General features: G+C 34.7%; 3 protein-coding genes across 4 annotated transcripts; 1 reads left to right on the plus strand and 2 right to left on the minus strand.

The window, feature by feature from the left end:
- Positions 1 to 205: 205 nt before the first annotated feature.
- Positions 206 to 16,716, minus strand: LOC149936545 (uncharacterized). The gene is made up of 6 exons (XM_090154051.1): positions 16,594 to 16,716; positions 16,076 to 16,491; positions 15,803 to 15,996; positions 3,301 to 3,399; positions 2,008 to 2,391; positions 206 to 1,663 (listed from the first exon to the last, which is right to left on the minus strand). Exons 2-6 carry the CDS (start codon positions 16,488 to 16,490, stop codon positions 1,406 to 1,408), a joined length of 1,350 nt encoding a protein of 449 aa, XP_090010177.1. The 5' UTR covers position 16,491; positions 16,594 to 16,716; the 3' UTR covers positions 206 to 1,405.
- A 636-nt stretch (positions 16,717 to 17,352) lies between these two features.
- LOC149936546 (diphosphoinositol polyphosphate phosphohydrolase 1-like) lies at positions 17,353 to 19,594 on the plus strand. Of its 2 annotated transcripts, none has more exons than XM_090180670.1 (4): positions 17,353 to 17,604; positions 18,259 to 18,414; positions 18,479 to 18,557; positions 18,885 to 19,594. In XM_090180670.1, the coding sequence occupies exons 1-4, from the start codon at positions 17,506 to 17,508 to the stop codon at positions 18,995 to 18,997; spliced, it is 447 nt and encodes a 148-aa protein (XP_090036796.1). In that variant the 5' UTR covers positions 17,353 to 17,505; the 3' UTR covers positions 18,998 to 19,594. The 2 variants fall into 2 exon arrangements, with proteins under 2 accessions (XP_090036796.1, XP_090036795.1); XM_090180669.1 differs by having other exon boundaries at positions 17,354 to 17,604; positions 18,479 to 18,563; positions 18,885 to 19,587.
- A 454-nt stretch (positions 19,595 to 20,048) lies between these two features.
- Positions 20,049 to 21,492, minus strand: LOC149936547 (ADP-ribosylation factor-related protein 1-like). The gene is made up of 7 exons (XM_090181111.1): positions 21,148 to 21,492; positions 20,953 to 21,040; positions 20,771 to 20,853; positions 20,592 to 20,673; positions 20,451 to 20,521; positions 20,287 to 20,387; positions 20,049 to 20,205 (listed from the first exon to the last, which is right to left on the minus strand). The coding sequence occupies exons 1-7, from the start codon at positions 21,238 to 21,240 to the stop codon at positions 20,115 to 20,117; spliced, it is 609 nt and encodes a 202-aa protein (XP_090037237.1). The 5' UTR covers positions 21,241 to 21,492; the 3' UTR covers positions 20,049 to 20,114.
- Between the last annotated feature and the right edge of the window lie 2,562 nt (positions 21,493 to 24,054).

A 24,054-nucleotide genomic window follows, 5' to 3' on the forward strand; every position in this document is an offset into this window, starting at 1 on the left:
TGAAGGTTCTTAAGGGCCTAAATACGTTCTTGGTAATACAGTGTAATCGCAATATTCTTCTAGCGTGTTAGAAGTATATTTTTCCATTAAGTTTATGCTCCCATTGATTCATTCCAAGTATTATTATGAATGTTTCATAATGATTATTTAATGACGATATAGATACGAAATATAGAAGATTTATTTACCCTGTTAGTATACAAATAAAAAATAAATCAGACCATTCTTGGTAACCATTGATAGAGATCCACAGATTTAACATGATTAGGTATAATATAATTCCTGTAACATTTTCAGAACGACATAAAACAGACCTATTTTAGATAACAACACCGGTACAAATATATATATATATTTACATGGGACAATGTGACACGTATCATCAAGGTTAACCGTCATATATATGTAGTATCAAGAACGTCTTTACGTTACTGAGAATGTACGAGTCTACCTTTCAAGGGAGAATATGCTTCCATATTTATGTTGGAAAAAGAAATTCACATTTCTGCCACTAGGTTAAACAAACATAAGAGAGATTAGCGCTAGTTACGTTAATAAAAAGTTGTAGCGCATATTAGCAATACATTTTCTAATTTATTTTCTACTCCCTTTGAGTTAAACTTTCAAATTGAAACAAATTATTTTCACAATTGTATGGTGCCATCTGGATTCGGTTTTTCACCATTTTTTGGGAAAACCTCTATAAAATTAGTTTCAGAAAGATTAAGATTAAAATCTTAATTTAGTTTGAGCATAACCGTTTCAATTTGAATTGTGGCTTTCAGTCTGGCCTATACAGTCTATAAATGGATAAACACCTATATTCTCAATTACTTAAATATGTTCTTGTTAGTATAGTATAAAAAAGCCTCTGGCACGTAGATGTAAAAACTAAAAAACTAGTTTATAAGTATTGATTAACTTAAGCGCTTTAAAAAAAGGAACTGAATAAAATGATATATATATAGTTGGATAGTAGTGTAAATGCCATCCCCCCAATGTTTCTTCTAACTCTTATTCCAGCCCATAGCCCTCTACAAAATCTCATGGTGCATGGGGCCTTGTGCCTGTCAATAAGACCAAATTTTTTTTAAACAGCCTTGGCCTAAGCCTGATTCTTATCGAATTAGAATTTGATAAATTAAAAATACTTCATCAAAATCACTGTTATAGGTTGCGTTTTCCCATACGACCTTGAAATGACCTCTAGCATTCTGTATTAATCATTTTCAGAAAAAGAGTTGATTGGGTCCATAAGTTTGAAAGACATTGTCAACAATGTTAATACATGTTGCAAAATTGCTGATGGTTATGTAAATTATTGGTAGAGCTTCCCACAGATATGAAAATCCCCAAGGTCAAGTCAAGGTGAATTAAAGAGAATAACGCAACCTAGTACTCGAGCTTATTTCTTCTTAGCAGGAGGGGCTTTCTTGTTGGAAAGTATGTTCTTGCACTTAGGAATGTGTCTTTCAGCAACGCCTTCGTTAAATTTGCGGCCACAGTGAGGACATGGAACGTAGTCAGGGTTCTCAGACGGTTTGGGTGGTGGTAGGTCCGACAGCTTACCACCCGCTTCTAAATGTTTCTGCACCATTTTTGCTTGACGAATGCTGTTGATGAACTCCTCATGCTTGCTTCTCCAAGTACTTTTCTTAATCGACTACGAATTTGAAAGAATTAATTGCTGTTCGAATTTCAAGATTAATGGCCGAGCAAGTAAAGACTATTATAGTTGATCCAAAATCTTTGTTTGTGTGGACCGGACATGCATGATTAAAATAAAAAACTTAAGAGAAATAAGTATCTTTTCTGATCAACAAAATAGATGACTTTGTAATATTTTGGTTTAAATTTAATTATAAGCTACTTCATCATTTGGCTAAGATCAGCTGTTAAACATATCTTGTCACATCTAGCATCAAATTTGGCTCTATCAATTTGGTACTCGCTCGGCCCAATATGGTAGAATTAAATGAAACTAGCAGACTGTTGCTCGTGGCCTACCTTGGGTTCTTCCTTTTTATGAAAACCTTTACGAACGAAAGTCTCAGCTTCAGTTCCCTTGACTCTCATTTTGGTGGTGTCAAAAGGTTTTCTCTTCTTGATCGAGGTTTTTTGGCAAATGGTTTGATGTTTTTCGATCCTATCTTTGGCGAAGTTCCTGGAGCAAATGGAACATTGCGCCATGTTGGGGTCCATGGCCCCCGGGGAGCTCTTAATGGCGGGAGCTGACATCCTGGTTCTGTTGGCCAATGGCGCCGAAGTGCTTTTGGGAGCCGCAGACGCCAAGGACGGACTACGACGGGTCGCTGCAGTGGCTGATTTGGGAGTGGAATTGGTCAGCGGTGAGGAATGTCCATTTCGAATTGAAGGAGTGGTTTTGACAGGCTGATTGAATTATTAAAATATATTTTAACTGTCATTGTTAAAAGAAGAATGTATTCAGTTAGTTAGAGAATATGAAACCCCTGCTTTTATGGTTTCGGGAAGATATTATCTGCCTACACTGGTTGTGAGAGCGCATGGTGATAAATTGTTCTGAATTGGTATACAGCTCTGAAAATTGATACACACGCGCATTGAACTATACTCCCGACTATCTAGTTTTTATTTTTCAAAAAAACCTACTGGATAAAATTTTATAAGCAAAAAATCCGCATTTTTTCTTTTTCTCCATAGGGAAAAATGGTAAAACGCTTGTAGCTCGGGTGGTAAAGGTGGTAAAGTTATGAAATTTTTTTGGTGATGTCACAGTACTGCTTAAAACCTGATATGGAACTACATCGAGATATTTTCTTTTAATTTTCCCGCTTTCTTCAGATTTAATCTTTTTTATATCGAACTTCCATGGCAACCACAACTAAGCCTAATTAAAAAAAATCCATAACTTTACCACCCGAGCTACACGCGATTTACCATTTTTTTATATCTAAAGTTGCAGAGATGCGGTGAAACTTAAAATATGACATTTTAAAAAAACAATTAAATGAAGATGTGCGCCTCCTCGGCAACGAGCGGGTGTTTTGGCTTATAAAAGTTTTTCCAGTAGTTTTATTTGAAAAATAAAAATTAGGTAGTCGAGAGTATAGTTCAAGGCACGTGTATACAAATTTTCAGAGCTGTATACCAATTCCGAACAATTCGGGTGTTTTTTGTAACCATGCGCTCTCACAATGGAAAACGAAGTTAAGATTACACAATGAAAGGCGGAGGGAGGTGGTTATATTATCTGTTAACCTGAATACATTCTGGTTTATTGTCTCAACATATACATTCTTGGTGATATGGATCTCTTACCGTAATTGTCCGTTTGTGAATGGTAGTTTTGACAGTGGTGGTAACGCTTTGACCAGTGGATGAAGGAGGCGTAGCCTTCTTGATAGTTTCTACAGTCACCTATTAGCATAAAGGAAAGTCATTAGTTTGCTTCAAGGGAAACAATCGATTCAAGCAAAGTTTGTAGAGGCTCGAATTTAATTATTTTATTTATCCTCTATGGCGCCAATTTAGAGTTTTTGAAAACGATTGTTAATACAGAAATATTAATATTTTTATAGTTTTGGATAATTTGCATTTCTAAGTTTTAGACTGTTCACGCCATCTGGTAGGTCTTCGGGTATTTATAAGTGGGCCTCTAATGGTATTATCCCTGTGAAAGGATCTTCTGCTTTAATAACTTAAGTTGAGGTTGAAATCAGAGAATCAGGCTCTTCAATTTTGCGTATTTATAGAGTAGTGGCAGTTCTACGTCACACGACGTCACCCATGCTTTTTCCTATTTATAAAAAATTCGCGCCCACAATGGCGGCCATGGCCAAAGCTACGGAGTGTTACTACTGTATAGCAAAGAAAGCTAGTGGCGTCGGAACATTCGAATCAAAACTTATAAAACTAGTGGCCAAAAGGCAAACTATAGTCCGGAGATATATCAAATAGTTTTCATACATAATTTGGCAAAAAAAGCACGGTAATAATATCTTAATATTAATTTCACTTTAATTCTGCGATATTTCGATCATTTCCGCGATAATTCGAATCCTAATTTAAATATGTTAATTTAATAAAAAATATTAATTTAATGTTAATTTAATAAAAAATATTAATTTAATGTTAATTTAATAAAAAATATTAATTTAATGTTAATTTAATAAAAAATATTAATTTAATGTTAATTTAATAAAAAATATTAATTTAATGTTAATTTAATAAAAAATATTAATTTAATGTTAATTTAATAAAAAATATTAATTTAATGTTAATTTAATAAAAAATATTAATTTAATGTTAATTTAATAAAAAATATTAATTTAATGTTAATTTAATAAAAAATATTAATTTAATGTTAATTTAATAAAAAATATTAATTCATTAGCTATTTAAATCCTAATTTATTAGCTATTTAAATCCTAATTTATTAGCTATTTAAATCCTAATTTATTAGCTATTTAAATCCTAATTTATTAGCTATTTAAATCCTAATTTATTAGCTATTTAAATCCTAATTTATTAGCTATTTAAATCCTAATTTATTAGCTATTTAAATCCTAATTTATTAGCTATTTAAATCCTAATTTATTAGCTATTTAAATCCTAATTTATTAGCTATTTAAATCCTAATTTATTAGCTATTTAAATCCTAATTTATTAGCTATTTAAATCCTAATTTATTAGCTATTTAAATCCTAATTTATTAGCTATTTAAATCCTAATTTATTAGCTATTTAAATCCTAATTTATTAGCTATTTAAATCCTAATTTATTAGCTATTTAAATCCTAATTTATTAGCTATTTAAATCCTAATTTATTAGCTATTTAAATCCTAATTTATTAGCTATTTAAATCCTAATTTATTAGCTATTTAAATCCTAATTTATTAGCTATTTAAATCTTAGTTTAATTTAAATCATGGTTACTAAAACAAGGGCCACTGTATCTTTGGCAATGGTGTCAACCGAAACCAAAATTTACGAAATTTATCCCTTTACCCGAGTAACATTTCCGACGCTATCCATAATGCGCCGTAGTAAAAAAAAAGAAATCATTAAAAGTTAACAAAACGAATCGTAGGTATGGCGAACATTTCATTGGCAACGACTTTTCGAGGGGGAAATAAATATAAATTTCCGATAAAAAGCGGTAGGCGTAGCGGACTTGACCTAATAAGAAAGAAAACTCCTCTCGGGGGCATAAATCGTCGGAATGATCTAGAGCACGAACAGAGATCTATTTAGGAAACGATCGACGGGAAATAGGTGCGAAATTCACGGGCGCCTGTTATCGGTAACAAGGCAGCGGGGCTTTATTGAAAGCCGGCGCCTACATAATCTCTCAACGATGAAGGAAACTCTCCTTCCGTCCCGTCGTTAGCGAAGAGTTATCGCTGGAAAAAATTCGGGCGAAAGCGACTCAAATCAATAGATTCGGTTAGGGCCCAATAAATTCCCCAAATTGAACTAACCAAACGAGAAACTTTTATAGACAGTACCACGTAAGGCTGATTTCAACTCGGGGAAAAAACGACGCGACGTTGAATGTCCGACTTTTAAAATATCCGTTAGGCCTAACACTTTTTTTGCTTTTACGTTCGACGTGGTGGCATATTCACCCTAAGTCTACTACAGGCCCCCCCACTCAAATCTTCAATTTTTTTATAGGAAAAATAGGATTAATTTTCTAAAAATATAGGACTTTATAGGACTATTTTTACAAAATTACTGGATTTTATAGGACTATATATGCCATTTAATTAACTAACTTAATGCATTTAAAAACAAAATCTATATTTAGATAAATAAGTCTTTGATTTTCCCTTAAAAAATAGAAGCCCTTTAACCATTTTATCACAAAAATATACTAGTAGCTAACCATGTTATCAATAACAAAAGTATAGACTAGAATGACTTGGTATAGGGAATTTATCCTATAGCTAAATGTAGCAATTTAACTGACGAGGAGACGACCCGAGGTGGTTCTCACCGATTTTGTTCAAAGTTGAGGGATTGTTAGACCTAGATTTAACATGAAACCAGTTAAAGGGAAAAGTTACGCTGGGCTTCCGTTTTGCCATGGCAACCAAAAATGTTTTTGACAACATAAAATGATAAAAAGTCTACGTAAAATAACATGCGAAAATGATAAATTCTAAGGGTCCCCCCTGTGCAAAACTTCAATAAATCAAAAAAATAATTATTTTTAAAAAAATTAAAAAAATTGTAAATTTTACATTTTTGGATTACTTTGGACAAATAGGGGGAATAAAAACCATTTTCGGTGAACTCGAGCTAATTTGAATAAAAAGGTCGAAATTTTAGGTATAATACAAAATATTTGTAAAACTTATGTCGTGATAACTGCCATATATTTTCGCCGATAAATCTTAAAATTTCTACATTACATTATCTGAACGATGTAAACAGATTTTTAGATTTCGATAGAAAAACGACGCCATTTTATAAACTGGCTGATACAAATATAAATCATGGTGCAATAAGTTAGGTAATTAGTATCCGATTAACCTAAGATTTTCTACGTTACATTATCTGCCCGAATGAATTCGTACTATAGATTTTAATAGAAATCCGACACCATTTTGGAAAATGGCGGATATCAATAAAACTCATCGTGCGATAAGTTCCGTAAATATTCGTCGATTAATCAGAAATTTTCTACGTTTCATTATCTGCCCGAGCTAATTAGATCTATGGGTTTTCTAATAATAATCCGACACCATTTTGAAATATGGTGGATATAAATATAACTTATGATGCGATAACTGCCGAAATTATTTGTCGATTTACGTGAAATTTTCAACATTACATTATCTGACCCAATAAATAAGCCCCTTTACACTGTGATAGAAATCTGACGCTATTTTACAAAATGGCAGATATCATAATGCGATAACTGCCAAAATTATTTGTCCAATTACTTGAAATTTTCTACTTTACATTACCTATTAAAGATAATTAATCCTATAAATTTTAATATAATTCGAGGCCATTTTGCAAAATGGCGGGTGTGAAAATGTCTCACCGTCATATAAGTTCCGTAATTATTCGACGATAAATCTGAATTTTTCTGTTTCATTAAATATTTTGAAAGAATTCCGAAGCCATTTTGCAAAATGGCGCATGTCTGAGAAGATCCGTAATTATTCGTCAACTATTCTGAAATTTTCTATTTCTGACCGAGTATATTAGTCCTATTTCTTTTGAGAGAAATACGCTGTTTTTCAAAATATCAATGTATCCCTTGGTGCGATAAATTCTGTATTGTTATTGTTATAAAAAAATATAGGAAACTTCATATAAAATGGGTAAATTTTAATACATTTCGGCAAAATCCAATAATATTGGATAAGTTCTTATATCATTGGATTAATATAAAATAATTATGGTTAAATTCATCATTTTATCATCCAATATTATTTGAATTTGCCGAAATATACCCATTTTAAATAAATTTTCCGATAATTTTTCTAATAACAATCAAGAGATACATTGTTATGCGCTATTTTGCAAACGGCAGATTTCAAATTAATGGACAAGTAATTTCGGCAGTTATCGCATTATGAGATATTGATATCTGCAATTTTGTAAAATGGCGTCAGATTTCGATCACAGTGTAAGTGGCTTATTTATTCGGTCAGATAATGTAATGTTGAAAATTTCACGAAAATCGACAAATAATTTCGGCAGTTATCGCATCATAAGTTATATTTATATCCACCATATTTCAAAATGGCGTCGGATTATTATCGGAAAACCCATAGGTCAAATTAGCTAGGGCAGATAATGAAACGTAGAAAATTTCTGATTAATCGACGAATATTTACGGAACTTATCTCACGATGAGTTTTATTGATATCCGCCATTTTCCAAAATGGTGTCGGATTTCTATTAAAATCTATAGTACGAATTCATTCGGGCAGATAATGTAACGTAGAAAATCTTAGGTTAATCGGATACAAATTACCTAACTTATTGCACCATGATTTATATTTGTATCCGCCATTTTATAAAATGGCGTCTTTTTCTATCGAAATCTAAAAATCTGTTTACATCGTTCAGATAATGTAATGTAGAAAATCTCAGGTTAATCGGATACAAATTACCTAACTTATTGCACCATGATTTATATTTGTATCCGCCATTTTATAAAATGGCGTAGATTTTCTATCGAAATCTAAAAATCTGTTTACATCGTTCAGATAATGTAATGTAGAAATTTTAAGATTTATCGGCGAAAATATATGGCAGTTATCACGACATAAGTTTTACAAATATTTTGTATTATACCTAAAATTTAGACCTATTTATTTAATTAGCTCGAGTTCACCCAAAATGGTTTTTATTCCCCCTATTTGTCCAAAGTAATCCAAAAATGTAAAATTTACAATTTTTATAACTTTTTTAAAAATAATTATTATTTTTGATTTATTGAAGTTTTGCACAGGGTCCCGGGACCCTTAGAATTTGTCATTTTCGCATGTTATTTTACGTAGACCTTTTCTCATTTTACGTTGTCATAAACATTTTTGGTTGCCATGGCAAAACGGAAGTCCAGCGTAACTTTTCCCTTTAACTGGTTTCATGTTACATCTAGGTCTAACAATCCCCCAACTTTGAAAAAATCGGTGAGAACCACCTCGGGTCGTCACCTCGTGAGTGGCTAGATTTGAAATTGGCTAAATATCAAAATTATAGGATTTTTATAGGACTTTTGAGGGATTTTGCTAAAAATATAGGATGTTATAGGACATTTTGAAAGTATAGGATTTTATAGGAATTATAGGACCTCTGGGGGCCCTGCTACTATGTTCTATTAATTGGGCTATTCTAGGTGGCGTAACGGCGCTAGCTTTTCCAAGGTAGCGCCTATGATCTAACGTCTGTTTCAGACAAATTAAGAAGTCAAAAGAACGTGTTTTAATAAATAAACTTATCAAAATATAAGCAAATTATGCAAAAATTGTATTAAATTGCAAGTATCATTATTTTAAAGTCAAATTTACCAATAACAGGGGCAGGCCCCCACTCAAATCTTCAAATTTTTTATAGGAAAAATAGGATTATATTTCTAAAAATATAGGACTTTATATAATTATTTTTTCAAATTATAGGACTTTATAGGATTTTGTCCCCTTCAAATTATAGGATTTTATAGGACTAAATTACTAACTTTATGCGTTTAAAAAACAAAATCTATAATTAGTGAAATAAATCTTGGATTTTCACTTGAAAAAAAGAAACTATTGAACCATTTCATCACAAAAATATACAAGTAGCTAAACATGTTAACAATAACAAAAGTATAGACTATAGAATGGCTTTATATATGAATTTATCATGTGGCTAAATTTAGCAATTTAACTGAGTGGCGGGATTTGAAATGGGCAAAATATCAAAATTATAGGATTTTATAGGACTTTTTAGGGATTTTGCTAAAAATATAGGATGTTATAGGACATTTTTAAACATAGGATTTTATAGGACTTTTTAGGGATTTTGCTAAAAATATAGGATGTTATAGGACATTTTTAAACATAGGATTTTAATTTTTATAGGACTTTTTAGGGATTTTGCTAAAAATATAGGATGTTATAGGACATTTTTAAACATAGGATTTTATAGGACTTTTTAGGGATTTTGCTAAAAATATAGGATGTTATAGGACATTTTTAAACATATAGGATTTTATAGGAATTATAGGACATCTGCATTTTTGCATTACCTTTTGAAACACCATGTAGAACCGACTCAATGGGCGAGTGCTCACAATGACGACGAAGAAGTCAGACTTCGGTGAAAGTAAACTTTTATACATAAAATAAAATCGCTATTTTAATCGTAGCTAGAATAACAGTTTTAAGTACCCTGTGAGTAAGACTTAACAAGCCTAAAGTATTTTAAAAATGCGCTTAAAAGGAACATAAACACTTGATATATTTGAGTGTGACAATTTATTTCTAGATAAATAAAGAAATTTCACGTTCTTGGAATTTGTATTTAAATTTTGAAGTAAGTCTGGTTGTAAATTGGCCAAGGCGCCGCCTAGCCGCAATTATAATAGTTCAACTTCAAAGTTCTTTAAATAAGCCTTTTCTGACGAAAAAAAATAAAGAACGCGAAATAAACGGGGAATAATTGACTAATCACCATCTCTCTTAATCAAGCAGTTACAACCCGCGCACGAACCAGAGGTATTAAAATGTTTTGACCCTCAAGTCATCATAGCATAAGTCAATTAAGCGCCTCTAGCGATAAAAATACGCAACATTAGTCTTGGTTTCCACTAGCTCGCGAAACAACTTTGTGGCGTACAAGCGTTTTAACGCGCGTAAAGCAAAATTCAAACCAAGCATAATAAACAAATTATCACGTGCGCCTACGTATACGCCTCAGCACGGCATGACTAAACGTACCAAGGCTTCCAAAATGATAATCATAGAATTTGTCATAGATCTTGAGTAAAATTAGCTTCAAAAAGTGCCAAGAATAGATTTAATTGAATTCCCTGACTTTTCCCCGAATTTTTACAAATACTTTAAATTCCCTGACTTTTCCCTGACGTGTGTCAGCCCTGTCATATAATTAAAATTGACAAATAGTACTATAAATGACTTTTGTTTAAATTTGTACATTGCGGTATAGGTAAAGTAGCCTCACTTATTGACAATTTCCATTCAATAATTCTTTCGGTAGTTTAACATATTATTATTGTTATTATTACTTAAAATTTATAATGGCAGAAAATAAAGCTTAAGTTTTCGCCAGAATGTATTTATACTTGGGGAGAGTGACTCGGTTAAAACGATTTTTAACTTTGGCCCCACGCTCTAACAGTAAGCTCCTTCCCCCTAATCAGCCACGTCTCTCATTGGTTCCGCCCGGGTGACTTTTCTTGCTCCCCTCTCGTGTCGGGGGGGGGGGTTCTAGACTCTGATCCCGGTATCCCCCCCCCCGTATCGTCTCACTATGTAGCCCATTCTCCCTACGTATATATATTTACACTTGTTTGACGCCAGTCTTTCAATTTTTGACTTTTTGTATACTCTAATGAGGCTTGGATTAATTAATCCAAGAATGAGGGTTAACCACAGTTGCTTGACCTCAGCGTTGCCAGACATACGATATTTATCGTATACGGCGATAATTTAAATGGCGTACTATAGAGTAGTATCGTTCTGTAGGTTTGGACTCTGACCGCCATTATTAGGGCAGTTTCTTATCTATAGGAAAAAGCATGGGTGACGTCGACATATGTCGATTTTACTCTATATCGTACGCATTTTTCGATAATTCAGCTTGCGCGTACGATTATGTACGATAATTTTTAACTTGGCTGAAAAAAGCAGTGTTGGGCATTTTCGTCAAAGAGCCGCTCACACTCACGTCTTTTTGAGCGGTAAAATTTTTGTCCTCTCTTTCAGCTCTTTTTTGAGCGGTATAATTATCGCTCCTCTCTTTCAGCTCCTTTTTTGAGCGGTAAAATTGGCGGTCCTCTCATTTTTGTTATGCGCTCTTTTAAAAAGATATTTTACCGCTCATTTTCGCTCATAATAACAAATCCGCTCACAAAGAGATGAGCGGTGCCCAACACTGAAAAAAGTACGACTTTTCAACGTAAGTTGTCAATCCGTCGAACTTTAAATGTTATCAACAATTGTAATTTCACAAAATGTAGATTTACCGTCAGTTTACGATAATTTATTCCTGAAATTGATAACTGTTTGGCCCTGGTACGATAATTGAGTTTCAGGAACTGGTAACGCTGCTTGACTTCAACCATTTTGCGCCCCGGTTTAGCAATTATGCCGCGTTCATATTATAGAGAATGGCGCGGGGGCCGGATTTTACAATGTATGGGGGACTTTGTATAAAAAACACATCTTTCTCTCGCACGACTAAGTTTTCGCTATTGTCTGGACACACTAGGAGGGCTGTCGCCTGAACAATAACAAATTAATGCCTAAGCATAAACCAGCATGGCCCTCCTAAGGGAACCGATTTATTAAAAGCCTGCTGCGGAATAAAACAACAGCTAATATCAATTTCATACGTTTCATCATAAGCAACATAGACTGTTTCGCCAATGACAACGTAAACCATTAACGGACTGACAATTCTCCGCGAGCTGCTCCTATAGACGCTAAAAGAAATTATTCGCTCCAAAATAAAAACCGTCAAAAGGAAGGGTTTTTAAATTCAAAACGCGTGAATCTCGATGATATCGCCCATTTTTTCGTCGCACGTGCAATTATTTATTCTGATAATAAAATAGAATCACGTGGGCTTAGCAATATTTATCTGCATTTGTCTTAGCCAATAAGATTATCCCTTCCGAGCAAGCACGCGCCAATTTACACAATGAACCGATGAAGATTTTCAAATCAATTTCTTTTAAGATCTATACTAGTATTTGGCCGGCAGCCAATGCCTAATGAAGATTTAAATGCTTTCAAAAAGTCTAAATAACGTTTACTTTTGGAAAATAGTGATGTATTATTGAATCTAAAAATAAAAATCACTATTATAAACACTGGCACCATTTCAAAAGGTAGTAATTTTCGAATTTCAAATTTATCGCCATCAAATTAAACAACTATTTGGCCAACGTAAGAGTAGGAAGGGACGAGTTTCCTGTTCGGAAACTTCTTATCAGGGTGGCCAGTTCCTGAAACTCAAATTATCGTACCACAGCCAAAAAATGATCGATCTCAGAACAAATTATCGTATGCCTGAAAACTGGGAGTAGATTTAAATTGTGTGTGAAATAGTGATGTTAAACTTGTGAAATTAATTTTTTTAATAACACTTCAAGTTCGACCGATTGAAAAGTTACGTTTAAAAATCTCAGTTTAAACTGGTTTTCAGCCAATTAAAAAAGTTATCGAACATTATCGTACGCGTGAGCTGAATTATCGATAGTACGCCATTGAAAATATCGTTCGTCCCAAAATTATCTCGAAATTATCGACGTGTACGATAATTATCGTACTTCTGACAAACGCTGCTTCTTATTTCCTAATAACTCCACGTCAGACTATCATTAACCGATTTCGTTATGTGCCATACTTATGTTTATTATGTTACTTATGGTTTAATCAATAATTTTTTTTTTAACAGAGCGAGGATGTATTTATTTATACCAAGGGAGAATGACTAGCTGATTATTAAACGATCCGCGGCCATCATGGTCGAAATTACTCCAAGACACGAAAGGGAGGAAATGTTCAATGGCGTCGCAACACGTAAGCTTTAGGGAACCAATGAGATACTGGGGAAAGGTCCCAAAGGAGCTTACTCTTCGAGCATGAGTGGGATTGGGCAACGCTAAAAATCGTCTCATATTACAACTCTCCAACATGTTTAAAATTCTCTGATTATTCCCTGTTTTTCTGACTTTTTAAAACCAAAATTAGACAATTTTTAGCTTTCTATTTTACTTTTATCAGAAGTTTATAAATTGAAATCAACCTACATTTCAGTACAAAAGTATTATTGCAACGTTGAAAAAAATCAGCAAAACTTTAAAGGAACTAATTAATTATCATAGAATTTGTCAGATAACTTGAGTAAAATTACCTTTAAAAAGTTAAAATTTAATTTCCTGACTTCTTACAAATGCTTAAAATTACCGGTTTTCCCTGACGTGTGGCAACCCTGTTCTACCTAAGTAGAAATAAATTCGTTCTTGATTTTGGTTTAATGTTGAACTCATTTCTTACAAATTAAAACTAATTAACCTTTACAGCTCACATGAAGTAACGTACTAAGCCGTCGATTTGTTATTATAAAACGTTAAAAACGCAGACCCAAATCCTGCAGCTATAGCGCTTTTCGCGGCTCTACATAAATTAAAATGGCTAATTATTTACACCTTCGTTTTAGTTAGTTATTGATAGCTCCCTGTGGAGTGACGTTGAATTGATTTCATACTCGAAATGTACAGCTCTATCGAGAAAAATACGCACGACGCAAAGAGCACGTTTTAGGCTTAACGACTGTGTTAAATCCACGAAAAATGTGGTTATTCCAGAAATGGCTCTCAGTCTCAATAAAAATGTTGCATTCGGAAGAGAGGTAACTGGACGCACTTATGGGTAAACCAAGTGCCGTATTTCCGCCTAGGCCCTAGGGGTCCTCCAGTTACCGTAATTACTGTATTCGAAGTCATAAATCTATAATATCAATCTTAATTTATATTGGAGAAATTCCTTGGTAGAAGATTTTGTTTTAAAATTACCAAAATTTGTGCCTGGCAGTTTACGGACGCACCCTTAAATCGCAATGTTGCATAATTATCGCATATTAAGTCGACGATTGTTAAGAGCTTTTATTTAGTAATATAACCGTAGAGCTCAGACTTCTACGCTGAATCAGGGAAATTCAGGCACAGCCTAGTTCCAGGGATAAGAGTAAATGCACTTAATGCAGCGCGTGAAAAGGGGGCCCAGACTCCAGGTTTATCTGCCTATGGGCCCAGGATCTCAAAGTCCGGCCCTGGGTAAATATTATTCTAAAATTATGCTAATTTATTTTAGCATAGCTTAATTAGGGGGATTGAAAATTTAAAATAAGAGTTAGAAATATAAATTTCGTCCTGGGGCAGTGTTCAAATTTATAATCATACGCTTTGAGAAATGAAACAGCATCTACGATTTATGGCAACAGGCTTATGATTTCTAGTAGTACCTGCAGACACGATCACTCCCCGGGTATGAATCATACCTAGGCGAAACTACCTTCGAATTTTAACGAAATAAAATATCAAAACAGCTCACTGCTACGCTAATTAAACAACGTACAAGATCCCCGTATATTATAGACACACAAGATTGCGTAATCTTTGACGGAGTTTACCCGAACAACCACGAACTGAATTGCGGGGCCTAGTTTTAAAAATGTGTTTTTATGATGACTCAAACGGTGTCCCCCGGCTGGGTTGCCCTCCACCCTAAAAGTTTGGCCATAAAACCAGCTCCTTTACTGTTACCACCACCCTTTTAAAGTTCTAAGTGGGATGTCTCTTCCAAATAAGGCGAAAAGCCGGCCTCCGCTAGCTTTTTTAACCCTAGAAAATCCTACACAGTTTTCTTCCACTTGTTTTTTTTGCCACATTTACAAAAATTAAGCTAGACTAGAAGTCGCGAAAAAAAAAACGTTCAATACATGACTTTGTTGGCCCCATTAGCCAAAAAAATTTCATATAATTGTGGATGTGGAAACGAAAAGAGGATGTGACAATAGGGATTTGTAAATTATTGAGAAATAAATTATGGAAATGAAGTCGTAAATATTTCGACATAAAGGTTGACCTAACTTTAATCAAACTTTAGGGAGGATTTTAGGTGTGAACAGTGTATGTAGTCTTCTATGGCATTTTTTAAAAAGTAGTTTGCAATAAAAATTACAGTATCTGTGGGTGGCTAGTATTGATATGAAATAATTATAATAAATTACTACATGAGTAATTAAGAAATTAAGTGAAATTAAACTGACAATGGCATTGTAACTGGTTCTATCAAATATTTAAAAGTTCACTTTAAAAATAACTATTTATATTTGAAAAAAAGGAGAATTGATATATAATAGTGAAAATTACTACACAGGTAATTAAATCATTGTAAAAGGATATATCATGCACCAGTTCAATTATATACTATTTATATTTAAAAAACTGGGAGGGAGGGTATAAAACTGTTTCGCAACATTTATAAAATAAGGTTGTGATTCATGCTAGTCCTAATTTCAAATCAAACAAGAATAAATCAAGGATAATTGAAAATGTACTCACTTTCATGATTTCATTTGGCTTGACTGTTGTCGAAATGACTTTGTTACCCGCACCAGTTTTTTTAACTTCTACTTTGGTGGCTGGTGCAAGGGCAGTTTTACTCGGTGGAGAAGCAATCCTGCTAGAAACTGTATTACCAGGCACCGAAGAACTTGTCGTTCTAGGTTTAGAACTCAAAACCATCGTACCAAATCCTTTAAATAAATAGATTATAGAAATGTTTAATTCTTAGAATTTGATAAAATATAAGGTGTTTTTAATAAAAATATTTACCTGTCGTTGCCTTTTGTAGAGAGTTGGTTTGAAGAGCCTCAGACTGCTCAGCAGTTTGCAGAGGCTGGAGCCCGTTTCCAACTGCTGGTTTGACCAACATTGGCTTGAGTGGGCGAGAGCGATCCACCCCTGAGCCTATTTTCCGTGAGGGTGGATGACTAACTCCTAGGGTACTGGCTGGATTTGAAGACATTGAACCGCTTGGGTTTCCACCATTAACAGAAGCCATGGAACCACTGGAGTAGTTGCCATTTTGTTGCGAGGTGTATTGGCCGTTACTTTTTGATACTCTTTCTAGAATTCTCTGCTGGTTTTCATTGTAAATTCGCGGTCTAATACTGCCGAGTTTTTCTTCTTTTTGCTGATCTATCCGCTGACGGAACTGCTGCTGTAGTTGGTCTAACTTGGATGGCATTCTGTCAATAAATGCAACAATAAACAAATACCGGTATAGAAACCAGAAGCTCAAATCTGCTGTTTTTGTTGAATAATATGCAAAAGGTAAAAAATATGCTTACTTATATTCAATAAAAATATCGCATTACGGGATCAACGTTTTGTTTAATTCATTGAAAAGCACGATTCTTCGAGGAGAGAAAAAGTAACCGCATCCAACTTCTGTCAAGCCGCGACAGTCACGCAACTCTGCGGAAGATAAAAGAAAAATAATTCCGTAAATGCAAGGTCTCCAACAGGAGTGCCAGATTTTATTCAATAAATTATAAAATTTTAATATTATTGAAATAAACGCAACGTTAAACTATTATTTGGTTTTAATACCATCTGTTTCTTATTTAATGGCTTAGAAATGAAAAATATAACATTGTCCTGAACTATTTCCATGCCAAAATTAAATTGGTTAGTCACAATCATAATATAAATAACACATGATATTAAAAAGCTAGTGGATAATAATGCAATAAAAATAATAATATAAAATTAAATATTTTATTTCATAAAATAAACTTTGAAAACCTTTCATACCAAAATTCTATAATTTTCTCCCTGCTTTTACGCAATGTAATTTCGTTAATCTTTCCTATAGACAAATTAATTTACTAGTTTCGCAGAATGGTCAGAGACGCGTCAATTTGGAAAGATAATTGAGCTTTCTTGCCAGAGGCAGAATTCTCTCTGCCAGAAGGGAAGAGGTCCACCTAGCCTCTGGGTATGCTTATATAGCTTATATAGTCTTTGGTTCTTATAAGAATTCTCCCGACTTTACACACTTTAATTTCCCTGGACAAAACTGTACGGTAAAATGGCTTATTCTCGTTTTCGATAGTCTGTGGGTACAGTTTAAAGATGGCGATGTTCCACGATCGTGGTGTTTGTGGTTCTCGCTTTCTTGTTTTTGTCAGGTGAAAAATAATGGATTTAGTAGGCTAGAAGCTACTCAAATTCTTCGGTACTTAGATCCTACGTTAGAAATGGTAAAAGAGAAACCAAATTCTACTCGTACTTACGACGAAGATGGCTTTCGTAAGCGAGCAGCTTGCCTATGCGTCAAGAATGACGACGAGAACGAGGTAAGGACTCGAGCCTTGGCAAGGCCAAATATATAAAGAGCAATAATTCCCCAAAATTGCACTTTTTACACCAAAAACGAATGCAATTTTCATGTTACCAAAGTAATCAATGGAACAAAAACTCGCATACAGTAAAAAATTAAGGGTTTTGAAAAAGGATGCTGAAATGTGTTGTGTTTCATATAGGCTAAGCATATCTTTGTCAAAAGTAAAAGCCAAGCCCTTTGAAAACATATCCTTGGGAATATTAAACCTCATTATTTGAGTGTACAATATTGAAGGCCTGTATGATTCACTTCATTTCTATCACAACTGAAGTATCTAAGAAATTAATCAATTTTATTAATAGCATCATTGGTTAGCTTAGAGTCACCTAGTGACCAACGTCCAAAGTGCACTTAAGTTGCTGGATTTTCGTCTAAGGAGATGGGTTTCCCTTTTTTAAACACAACAATTGCCTATCAGACGGAAATCCTTCAGCTAAGTGCACTTTTAATATTCGCCACTAAGTAACTATGTAACTTAAAAGGATAATTGAAATCAATAAATATCATAGTATGAACTTCAATGCGTAACTCCAGCCTAGTTGTTATATTCACTTGTTCAAAGAGTATGTTTTTAAATTATTCAATCTGTAAAAATTATATTTTAAAGGTATTGTTGGTTACCAGCAGTCGGATCCCAGATAGGTGGATTGTGCCTGGTGGGGGTTTGGAGCCAAGTGAGGAACCAGGTGCTGCCGCAATTAGAGAAGCTATGGAAGAGGCTGGAGTTAGGGGACACCTAGGGCGCTGTTTGGGGATTTTTGAGGTGAAGATTTTCTGCAGAAACTCATTTATTGCAATTAATTTAATTAAATAAATTTAATTCTTAGAATTTTGAGAGAAAGCATCGTACATCCGTATTTGTTCTAATTGTAACTGAAGAAATGGACGAATGGGAAGACTCTAAAAGTATAGGTATAAGTTTATCATAAATAGACCCAATGATAGTTAAAATATATTTGTAAAGTTAAATTTTTGCGAAATTTTCACTAGCCCTGTCCTTGAGGGGGTAACTTTTTTGAACAATGTCCAAATTTTGAGTGCCAAAACAATTCAGGTTGACAATAAGAGACCGAGAGATTAAAACAAAATAATTCCCATCTGTCTTTGGGCTATTTTAAAACTTCAAGGGTAATTACCCGAACCTTTGATTTACAATGGTTACAGAATGGCTAACTGGAGTTGAATAAACTCTATTGTATTTCCTTATTTTTTATTGTTGCCTCTTCTTTTCAGGTCGTAAACGTAAATGGTTTGCCATCCAAGAAGCGTTTAGCGTTCTCGCTACGCATAGGCCTGTCCAGTGTAATTACTTGAAGATGCTTGTTAAGAATGAAAAGGTGCCATGACACAACGTTTTTTAATATTTCAGAGGTCCTGTTTAGTTTAATAAATTCAATAAAAAAAAAGCTTCCACGATCCAAGCACAGCTGCAGGCCTAACATTAACTGTACATAATGCATATTGTATTAACTACCAATATTGTCAATGTTGCCATGGTTCTTATCGTTGACTTTTCTTTTTGTCATGTTCCTTATATTTTTTTAGACAAAAAAGTGCGAGTGGTGTATATGCATGGTTTTTTTGTTAAAAACCCTTCAGATATTATAATTATTATTATGTAGGAATTAAAAAAAGCTTTTTAGTTTTTCAATTGCAGCTGGTAAATTTCCCCAAATCTTTTTATCGCGAAAGGTCTACATATATATTTTTCCTCCAGAAAGAAAAAATAGATAATTTAAAAAATTTGGCTTCTATACATAAAATAATGTTAAGCTATGGTATTTAAAATAATGAAATTTTGGTTTATCAGTCCAAAAGAAAACAAAATTCTTTAGTCTATTTACAAAATGTTACCTGATAATAATAATATCGTAACTAATACTTTGTAAGGAATTACGTTATGATGATATTGTTTCAGGCAACAAAAAGAAAGTGTAAAATAAAAGCGAATTGTGGAATTTTACAAAAAAAAATCATTTTTGTCTGTTATTTCTATTAACCAGGGTTGCCACATGTCGGGGAATTTAAAAAAAAGCCCAAAAAGTCGAGTTTTAAGAATTTGTAAAAATTCAGGGAATTCAATTTTCTTTTGACACTTTTTGAAGGCAATTTTACTAGTTATCTGAAAAACTCTATATGATTATTTGCTTAACAGTATTAACTTCTGATAAAAGTAAAATTTAACATAAAAATTTTGTCCTTAAAAAGTCAGGGAAAATCTCTTTAAAGTGGTGAGGGAATTTTAATCTCAAATTTTGTGGCAACCCTCTTAACCAAACATCTGCTCTTATTTAATATTTCATAAAAAGATCTGGGAATTATCCTTATCCCATTCCCCATTTATAAGGTCTATTTTTAATAGCAAGATAAAACCAACCCTTTCAAAAAGATTTGAATATTTTATTTTGGAAAAGGAGAAAATATTTTACATATTTACAAAATATACAACATGAAAATAGTGCTTCAAGTGTCATCATTTTTTCTGGGTGGACGAGAGATAGAATTCCTCTTAACACAGTTTACCACCCATTCTATTCCTTCATCCACACCATCCCTAAATAATAACTTTGTATTATCTCCAAGTCTTTGTGCAATCCTAAAGTAGTTTAATTAAGTGACATATGTAAAAATATACCCTCTTAGAGCTGAAACGCCCATGGTGTGACAGTCTCTCCTTCCAATATTCCTAGCACTGTCACGAAACGCTTGTTTTATTTCGGCAACGGATAAACACTCCTACAATATTAATTTAGATAGATCAGGAATCTACAAGTTAGGTTTTATATTTTATAGACCTACAGGAATGTCTTGCTTATTAGCCAATACCAGTAATGGCATCCCATGAAGAGATTCGCTTTGAATCATTTTGTCTGAGAAATGATAATGAAGTTAATTTCTCAGTGTGATTCTGAGAAAGTAAACTTGTGACAAAAAACTTACCAAATGCATTTTGTGATTCGTCTAAACGATTTTTATCAGAAGAATCAATGATGTATATCACAGCGTGCGATTCGGCGTAATACTATAGTGACGATATTTGAAAAGTCTCAAAAATTGGAAAAACCCAACTCTAACCTAATGATCCCATTATAATTTTATCACTTGGTGTTGGAAATCACCTTATCCCATAGTGACTGTAGCTCCTCTTGTCCTCCCAAGTCCCAGAAATTAAGGCGAATCCCATGAATGTCAATTTTTCCAACTGAAAAATATTAATAAGAAATTTTTTAAGTTCTTCCAAGAAAAAAGGTACTTGATCAGTTTTGCATACTGGGGCAAACATAAAAAACCTGTCACTTACTATTTAGTCCTACAGTTGTAGTTATTTTACTGGGATTTATTCCTTTATAATTTTTACAAAATTTTGTTTTAGTTTGTTCCAAATAAGTCTGAAAGTAAAAAAAAAATGTTTTTAATTCCCATAATTTAAAAACCCAACATTGATTCTTAAAATTTCCTCCTTTACTTTTAGTAATACAATATGACAAAGGCTTACCGTTTTTCCGGCATTATCCAAACCTAAAATTAAAATAAAGTACTCATCTCTTTGAAACATATATTTCCATAAACCGTAAAATAAAGTAAACATAATAAAAAATTAATTTGGCTTAATGTGTATATATTTTTCACAGTGAACAGGCTGTTTTCTTAAACACCTTTAAAACTGCTAACATATCGTGGAAATTGCAGCTAAAGCAGGGATGCCACATCTCTTATATCGACTTTTCCTTTTGGCAGATTTTGGCTGCGTTCATTAATTACAAACCGTTTAAAAAGCTCTTTCTAAATACCCTCTCAAACATAGGGGGAGTCCAAAATAGTCCTCTTTACTTTATCTGGTAAAACCATTGAATTGGGAATAATACTTCTCGAATTACAATTACGATTTCGGTTGCCATGGTTACAGTGGCGTAGCGTGGGGGGGGGGGGCGAAGGGGGCCATGGCCCCGGGCGGCATAGATGTAGGGGGCGGCCTGGCAAATTGAAACCAACGCGGCCGGCCGATATTCTGGGTCAGAAAAGTGACATTGGCGGCAGCCGCTGGCAGGCGACTATTGCAGTGTTGTCACAGGCCCTTAAGGGGTCTGAGTGTTCAATAACTGGTGGCTTTACTGAGGAGTCGGGGTCCGGCTCTTGTAACCCATAAGGGCGGTGGCACACCGGGAGATGTTAGCTGAGATCAAATGGTTCGATCTCCGACCTCCGACTTCGGTCAGGTAAGGGCTGGAAACTAAGCTTCAGCTCAAACTAATGGAGAGGGGCCAGGCATCCTGTCGCCTAGGCGGATTTGGTGGCCTGCTGTGGGGCGGCGGGTCTCCGTATGAGGCGCTGTGGCCCGGTTTCCCGGCTTTGTGGAGCCCATTGGGATCTACGGTGCCGATCGTGCCGGGTTACGCTGGACCGCAGTGTGCCCGTTGTCCCCCTTTAGTCCACCTTTTCTTAAGGGCTTTGGCACCCATAGAAATCTCATAGGTATCTAGAATGCTGCCGTGTAACTAGCAAATGGCCCAAACGCCGTGGCAGACGAAGCCAGATCTCAGCCAATCAGAGCTCAAAGAGCGGTTCTGCCAAGAATTTAATGTCACCGGAGAGAATGACGTCACCTCTCTCCCGCTATAGTAACGGAACCAAGGAGGATTATTATCCTCCTTGGCGGAACCACTCTACGGCCTCTCATTGGCTGAAGGTTCAAGGCGAACTGGCGTCAAGCTCGGCCGTAGGCGGCAGCATTCTAGTTACCTATGAGATTTCTATGTAGTTAAGGTGCTGGATTCCGATGCTAGAGCACCCGCTCATGTAACCCACTGCTGTGTGCGAAGGGGCGAATTGGTCAACCCATTGTTGAACCTTCTGCTGGGAGAGCGGCTTGCGACCTTCAGTAGTAGGGTACTACTACCCATGTTGGTTTTGTCACCTGTCCGGGCTGTGGACGCTGGCGTAGGGCATTATGATGATAGGCCTCCGGTGGTGTGGTTCTCTTGTTACCGGTACACTGGGCTATAATTTCTGATAATAATAATAATAATCAGCTAGGCTAATACCCAAGGCACCACCTTAGGCCTAAGTCATCAAGCGACTTTTGAAGCCATTAATTCAGGTGGCCGGGTTACAATGCGTAGGAGGGTGGTGGCAAGCCCTGCATGCCACGCGTTCGAGCCAACAGCTCCCTACACTAACTATTACCGTTAACCTCGATGCAGTGATGTCACACCGTGCGCTGTGTTTATGAGATTTCTATGCCGTCAACAGAACAGTCTACGAGTCTAGCCGGGCAGCGCGCGGTGTGGCAACACTGCAACAACCGCCAACAGAAAACAGTCGACGAGTCTAACCGGCTCGAACGAAACGTCACTTATTGTTATTGAGAAGCGCGGTGCAGTTACTATTTAAAATCTACAATGTCGTTCAGATTAACAAATCTGGGTATCGTGGCAATCGAACAAGAGGTACAAATTAATATTGACCATTGCATAAAAGAGTTCGCGTTGCAAAAAACACGCAGAATAAAATTTTAATTTTTTTAACGACTTGAATCATTTTGCAATCAACAGAGTATCACAGAATTTTTGCCTACTTTTGGGGGGCGGCAAATTTAGGGTTGGCCCCGGGTGGAAGAAATGGACGCTACGCTACTGCATGGTTACGCGGGACCTGTTCTGATAAGACTGTACGAAATTCATCGTTATAATTATATTTTGTAAAGTTATATGGATAAAAATAAATAATTATTAGCTAATTCACCGTAACTTGAGTTAAAAAGGATCGTGTTGACATAATAAAATTATTTTTAAACAACTTCAAAGGTTTGTTGCTTACAAGAAATCATACATTTCAATTTCGCATCAGATTCGCGAAAAAATTCAATTGCAATATAGTTGCCACCACTAGAGACATATACGGTAGAACGATAAAGTTGATAAAGTCTCCTTATGGAACGAAATTGCTCCCGCGCCCGCCAGATTTAGTTGTACCTCTATTTATTCCCAACTCAATGGTTTTTAATACATTTTGAAAATTTTCGTATATAAATAATGAAATATTGAAATATGAAACTCTCGCAAAGAGTAGTAAACCATTGAAATGCCCTAAACATATCCCCCTTTTTTCTTGCTTAAACATAAATTGTAGCGTGTTTCTATTATAAATGTTTATGTTATATTATAAATTTATGTTTTGAATTTTCGCACTACTTTTTTTAAAAATTCGCTCGCTTTTTAATTTGAAGTTAGTAGATGGCGCTCTCAACGCACCATAAAACACGTAAAGTACGTTTCGCCCTTCAAAAATACGTTTTGGAAAGGGGGAAAAATACCTTTTCATTTTAGCCTGGAACAGCACTGGCTACGAGGAATATAGGTTTTTCTAGCGCGCGTGCAAATTGCTCGTGCGAACAGTGGCGTAG

This window comes from Leiobunum rupestre, chromosome 7 (assembly GCF_980474605.1).
Source record: "Leiobunum rupestre chromosome 7, qqLeiRupe1.1.hap1, whole genome shotgun sequence".
In the NCBI taxonomy this organism is placed as follows: Eukaryota; Metazoa; Arthropoda; class Arachnida; order Opiliones; family Sclerosomatidae; genus Leiobunum; species Leiobunum rupestre.

Excerpts from the sequence above, each read along its gene's own strand:
- LOC149936545 (XM_090154051.1), bottom strand. The coding sequence starts at position 16,490 with ATGCCATCCAAGTTAGACCAACTACAGCAGCAGTTCCGTCAGCGGATA. Across the intron at positions 15,997-16,075 it reads TCTACAAAAGGCAACGACAG|GATTTGGTACGATGGTTTTG; the intron begins GTAAATATTTTT and ends ATTTATTTAAAG. Across the intron at positions 1,664-2,007 it reads ATAAAAAGGAAGAACCCAAG|TCGATTAAGAAAAGTACTTG; the intron begins GTAGGCCACGAG and ends TCAAATTCGTAG.
- LOC149936546 (XM_090180669.1), top strand. The coding sequence starts at position 17,506 with ATGGTAAAAGAGAAACCAAATTCTACTCGTACTTACGACGAAGATGGC. Across the intron at positions 18,415-18,478 it reads GCTGTTTGGGGATTTTTGAG|AATTTTGAGAGAAAGCATCG; the intron begins GTGAAGATTTTC and ends TTTAATTCTTAG. Across the intron at positions 18,564-18,884 it reads GGAAGACTCTAAAAGTATAG|GTCGTAAACGTAAATGGTTT; the intron begins GTATAAGTTTAT and ends TCTTCTTTTCAG.
- LOC149936547 (XM_090181111.1), bottom strand. The coding sequence starts at position 21,240 with ATGTTTACTTTATTTTACGGTTTATGGAAATATATGTTTCAAAGAGAT. Across the intron at positions 20,674-20,770 it reads TACAGTCACTATGGGATAAG|TATTACGCCGAATCGCACGC; the intron begins GTGATTTCCAAC and ends TCGTCACTATAG. Across the intron at positions 20,522-20,591 it reads CGAATCACAAAATGCATTTG|ACAAAATGATTCAAAGCGAA; the intron begins GTAAGTTTTTTG and ends ATCATTTCTCAG.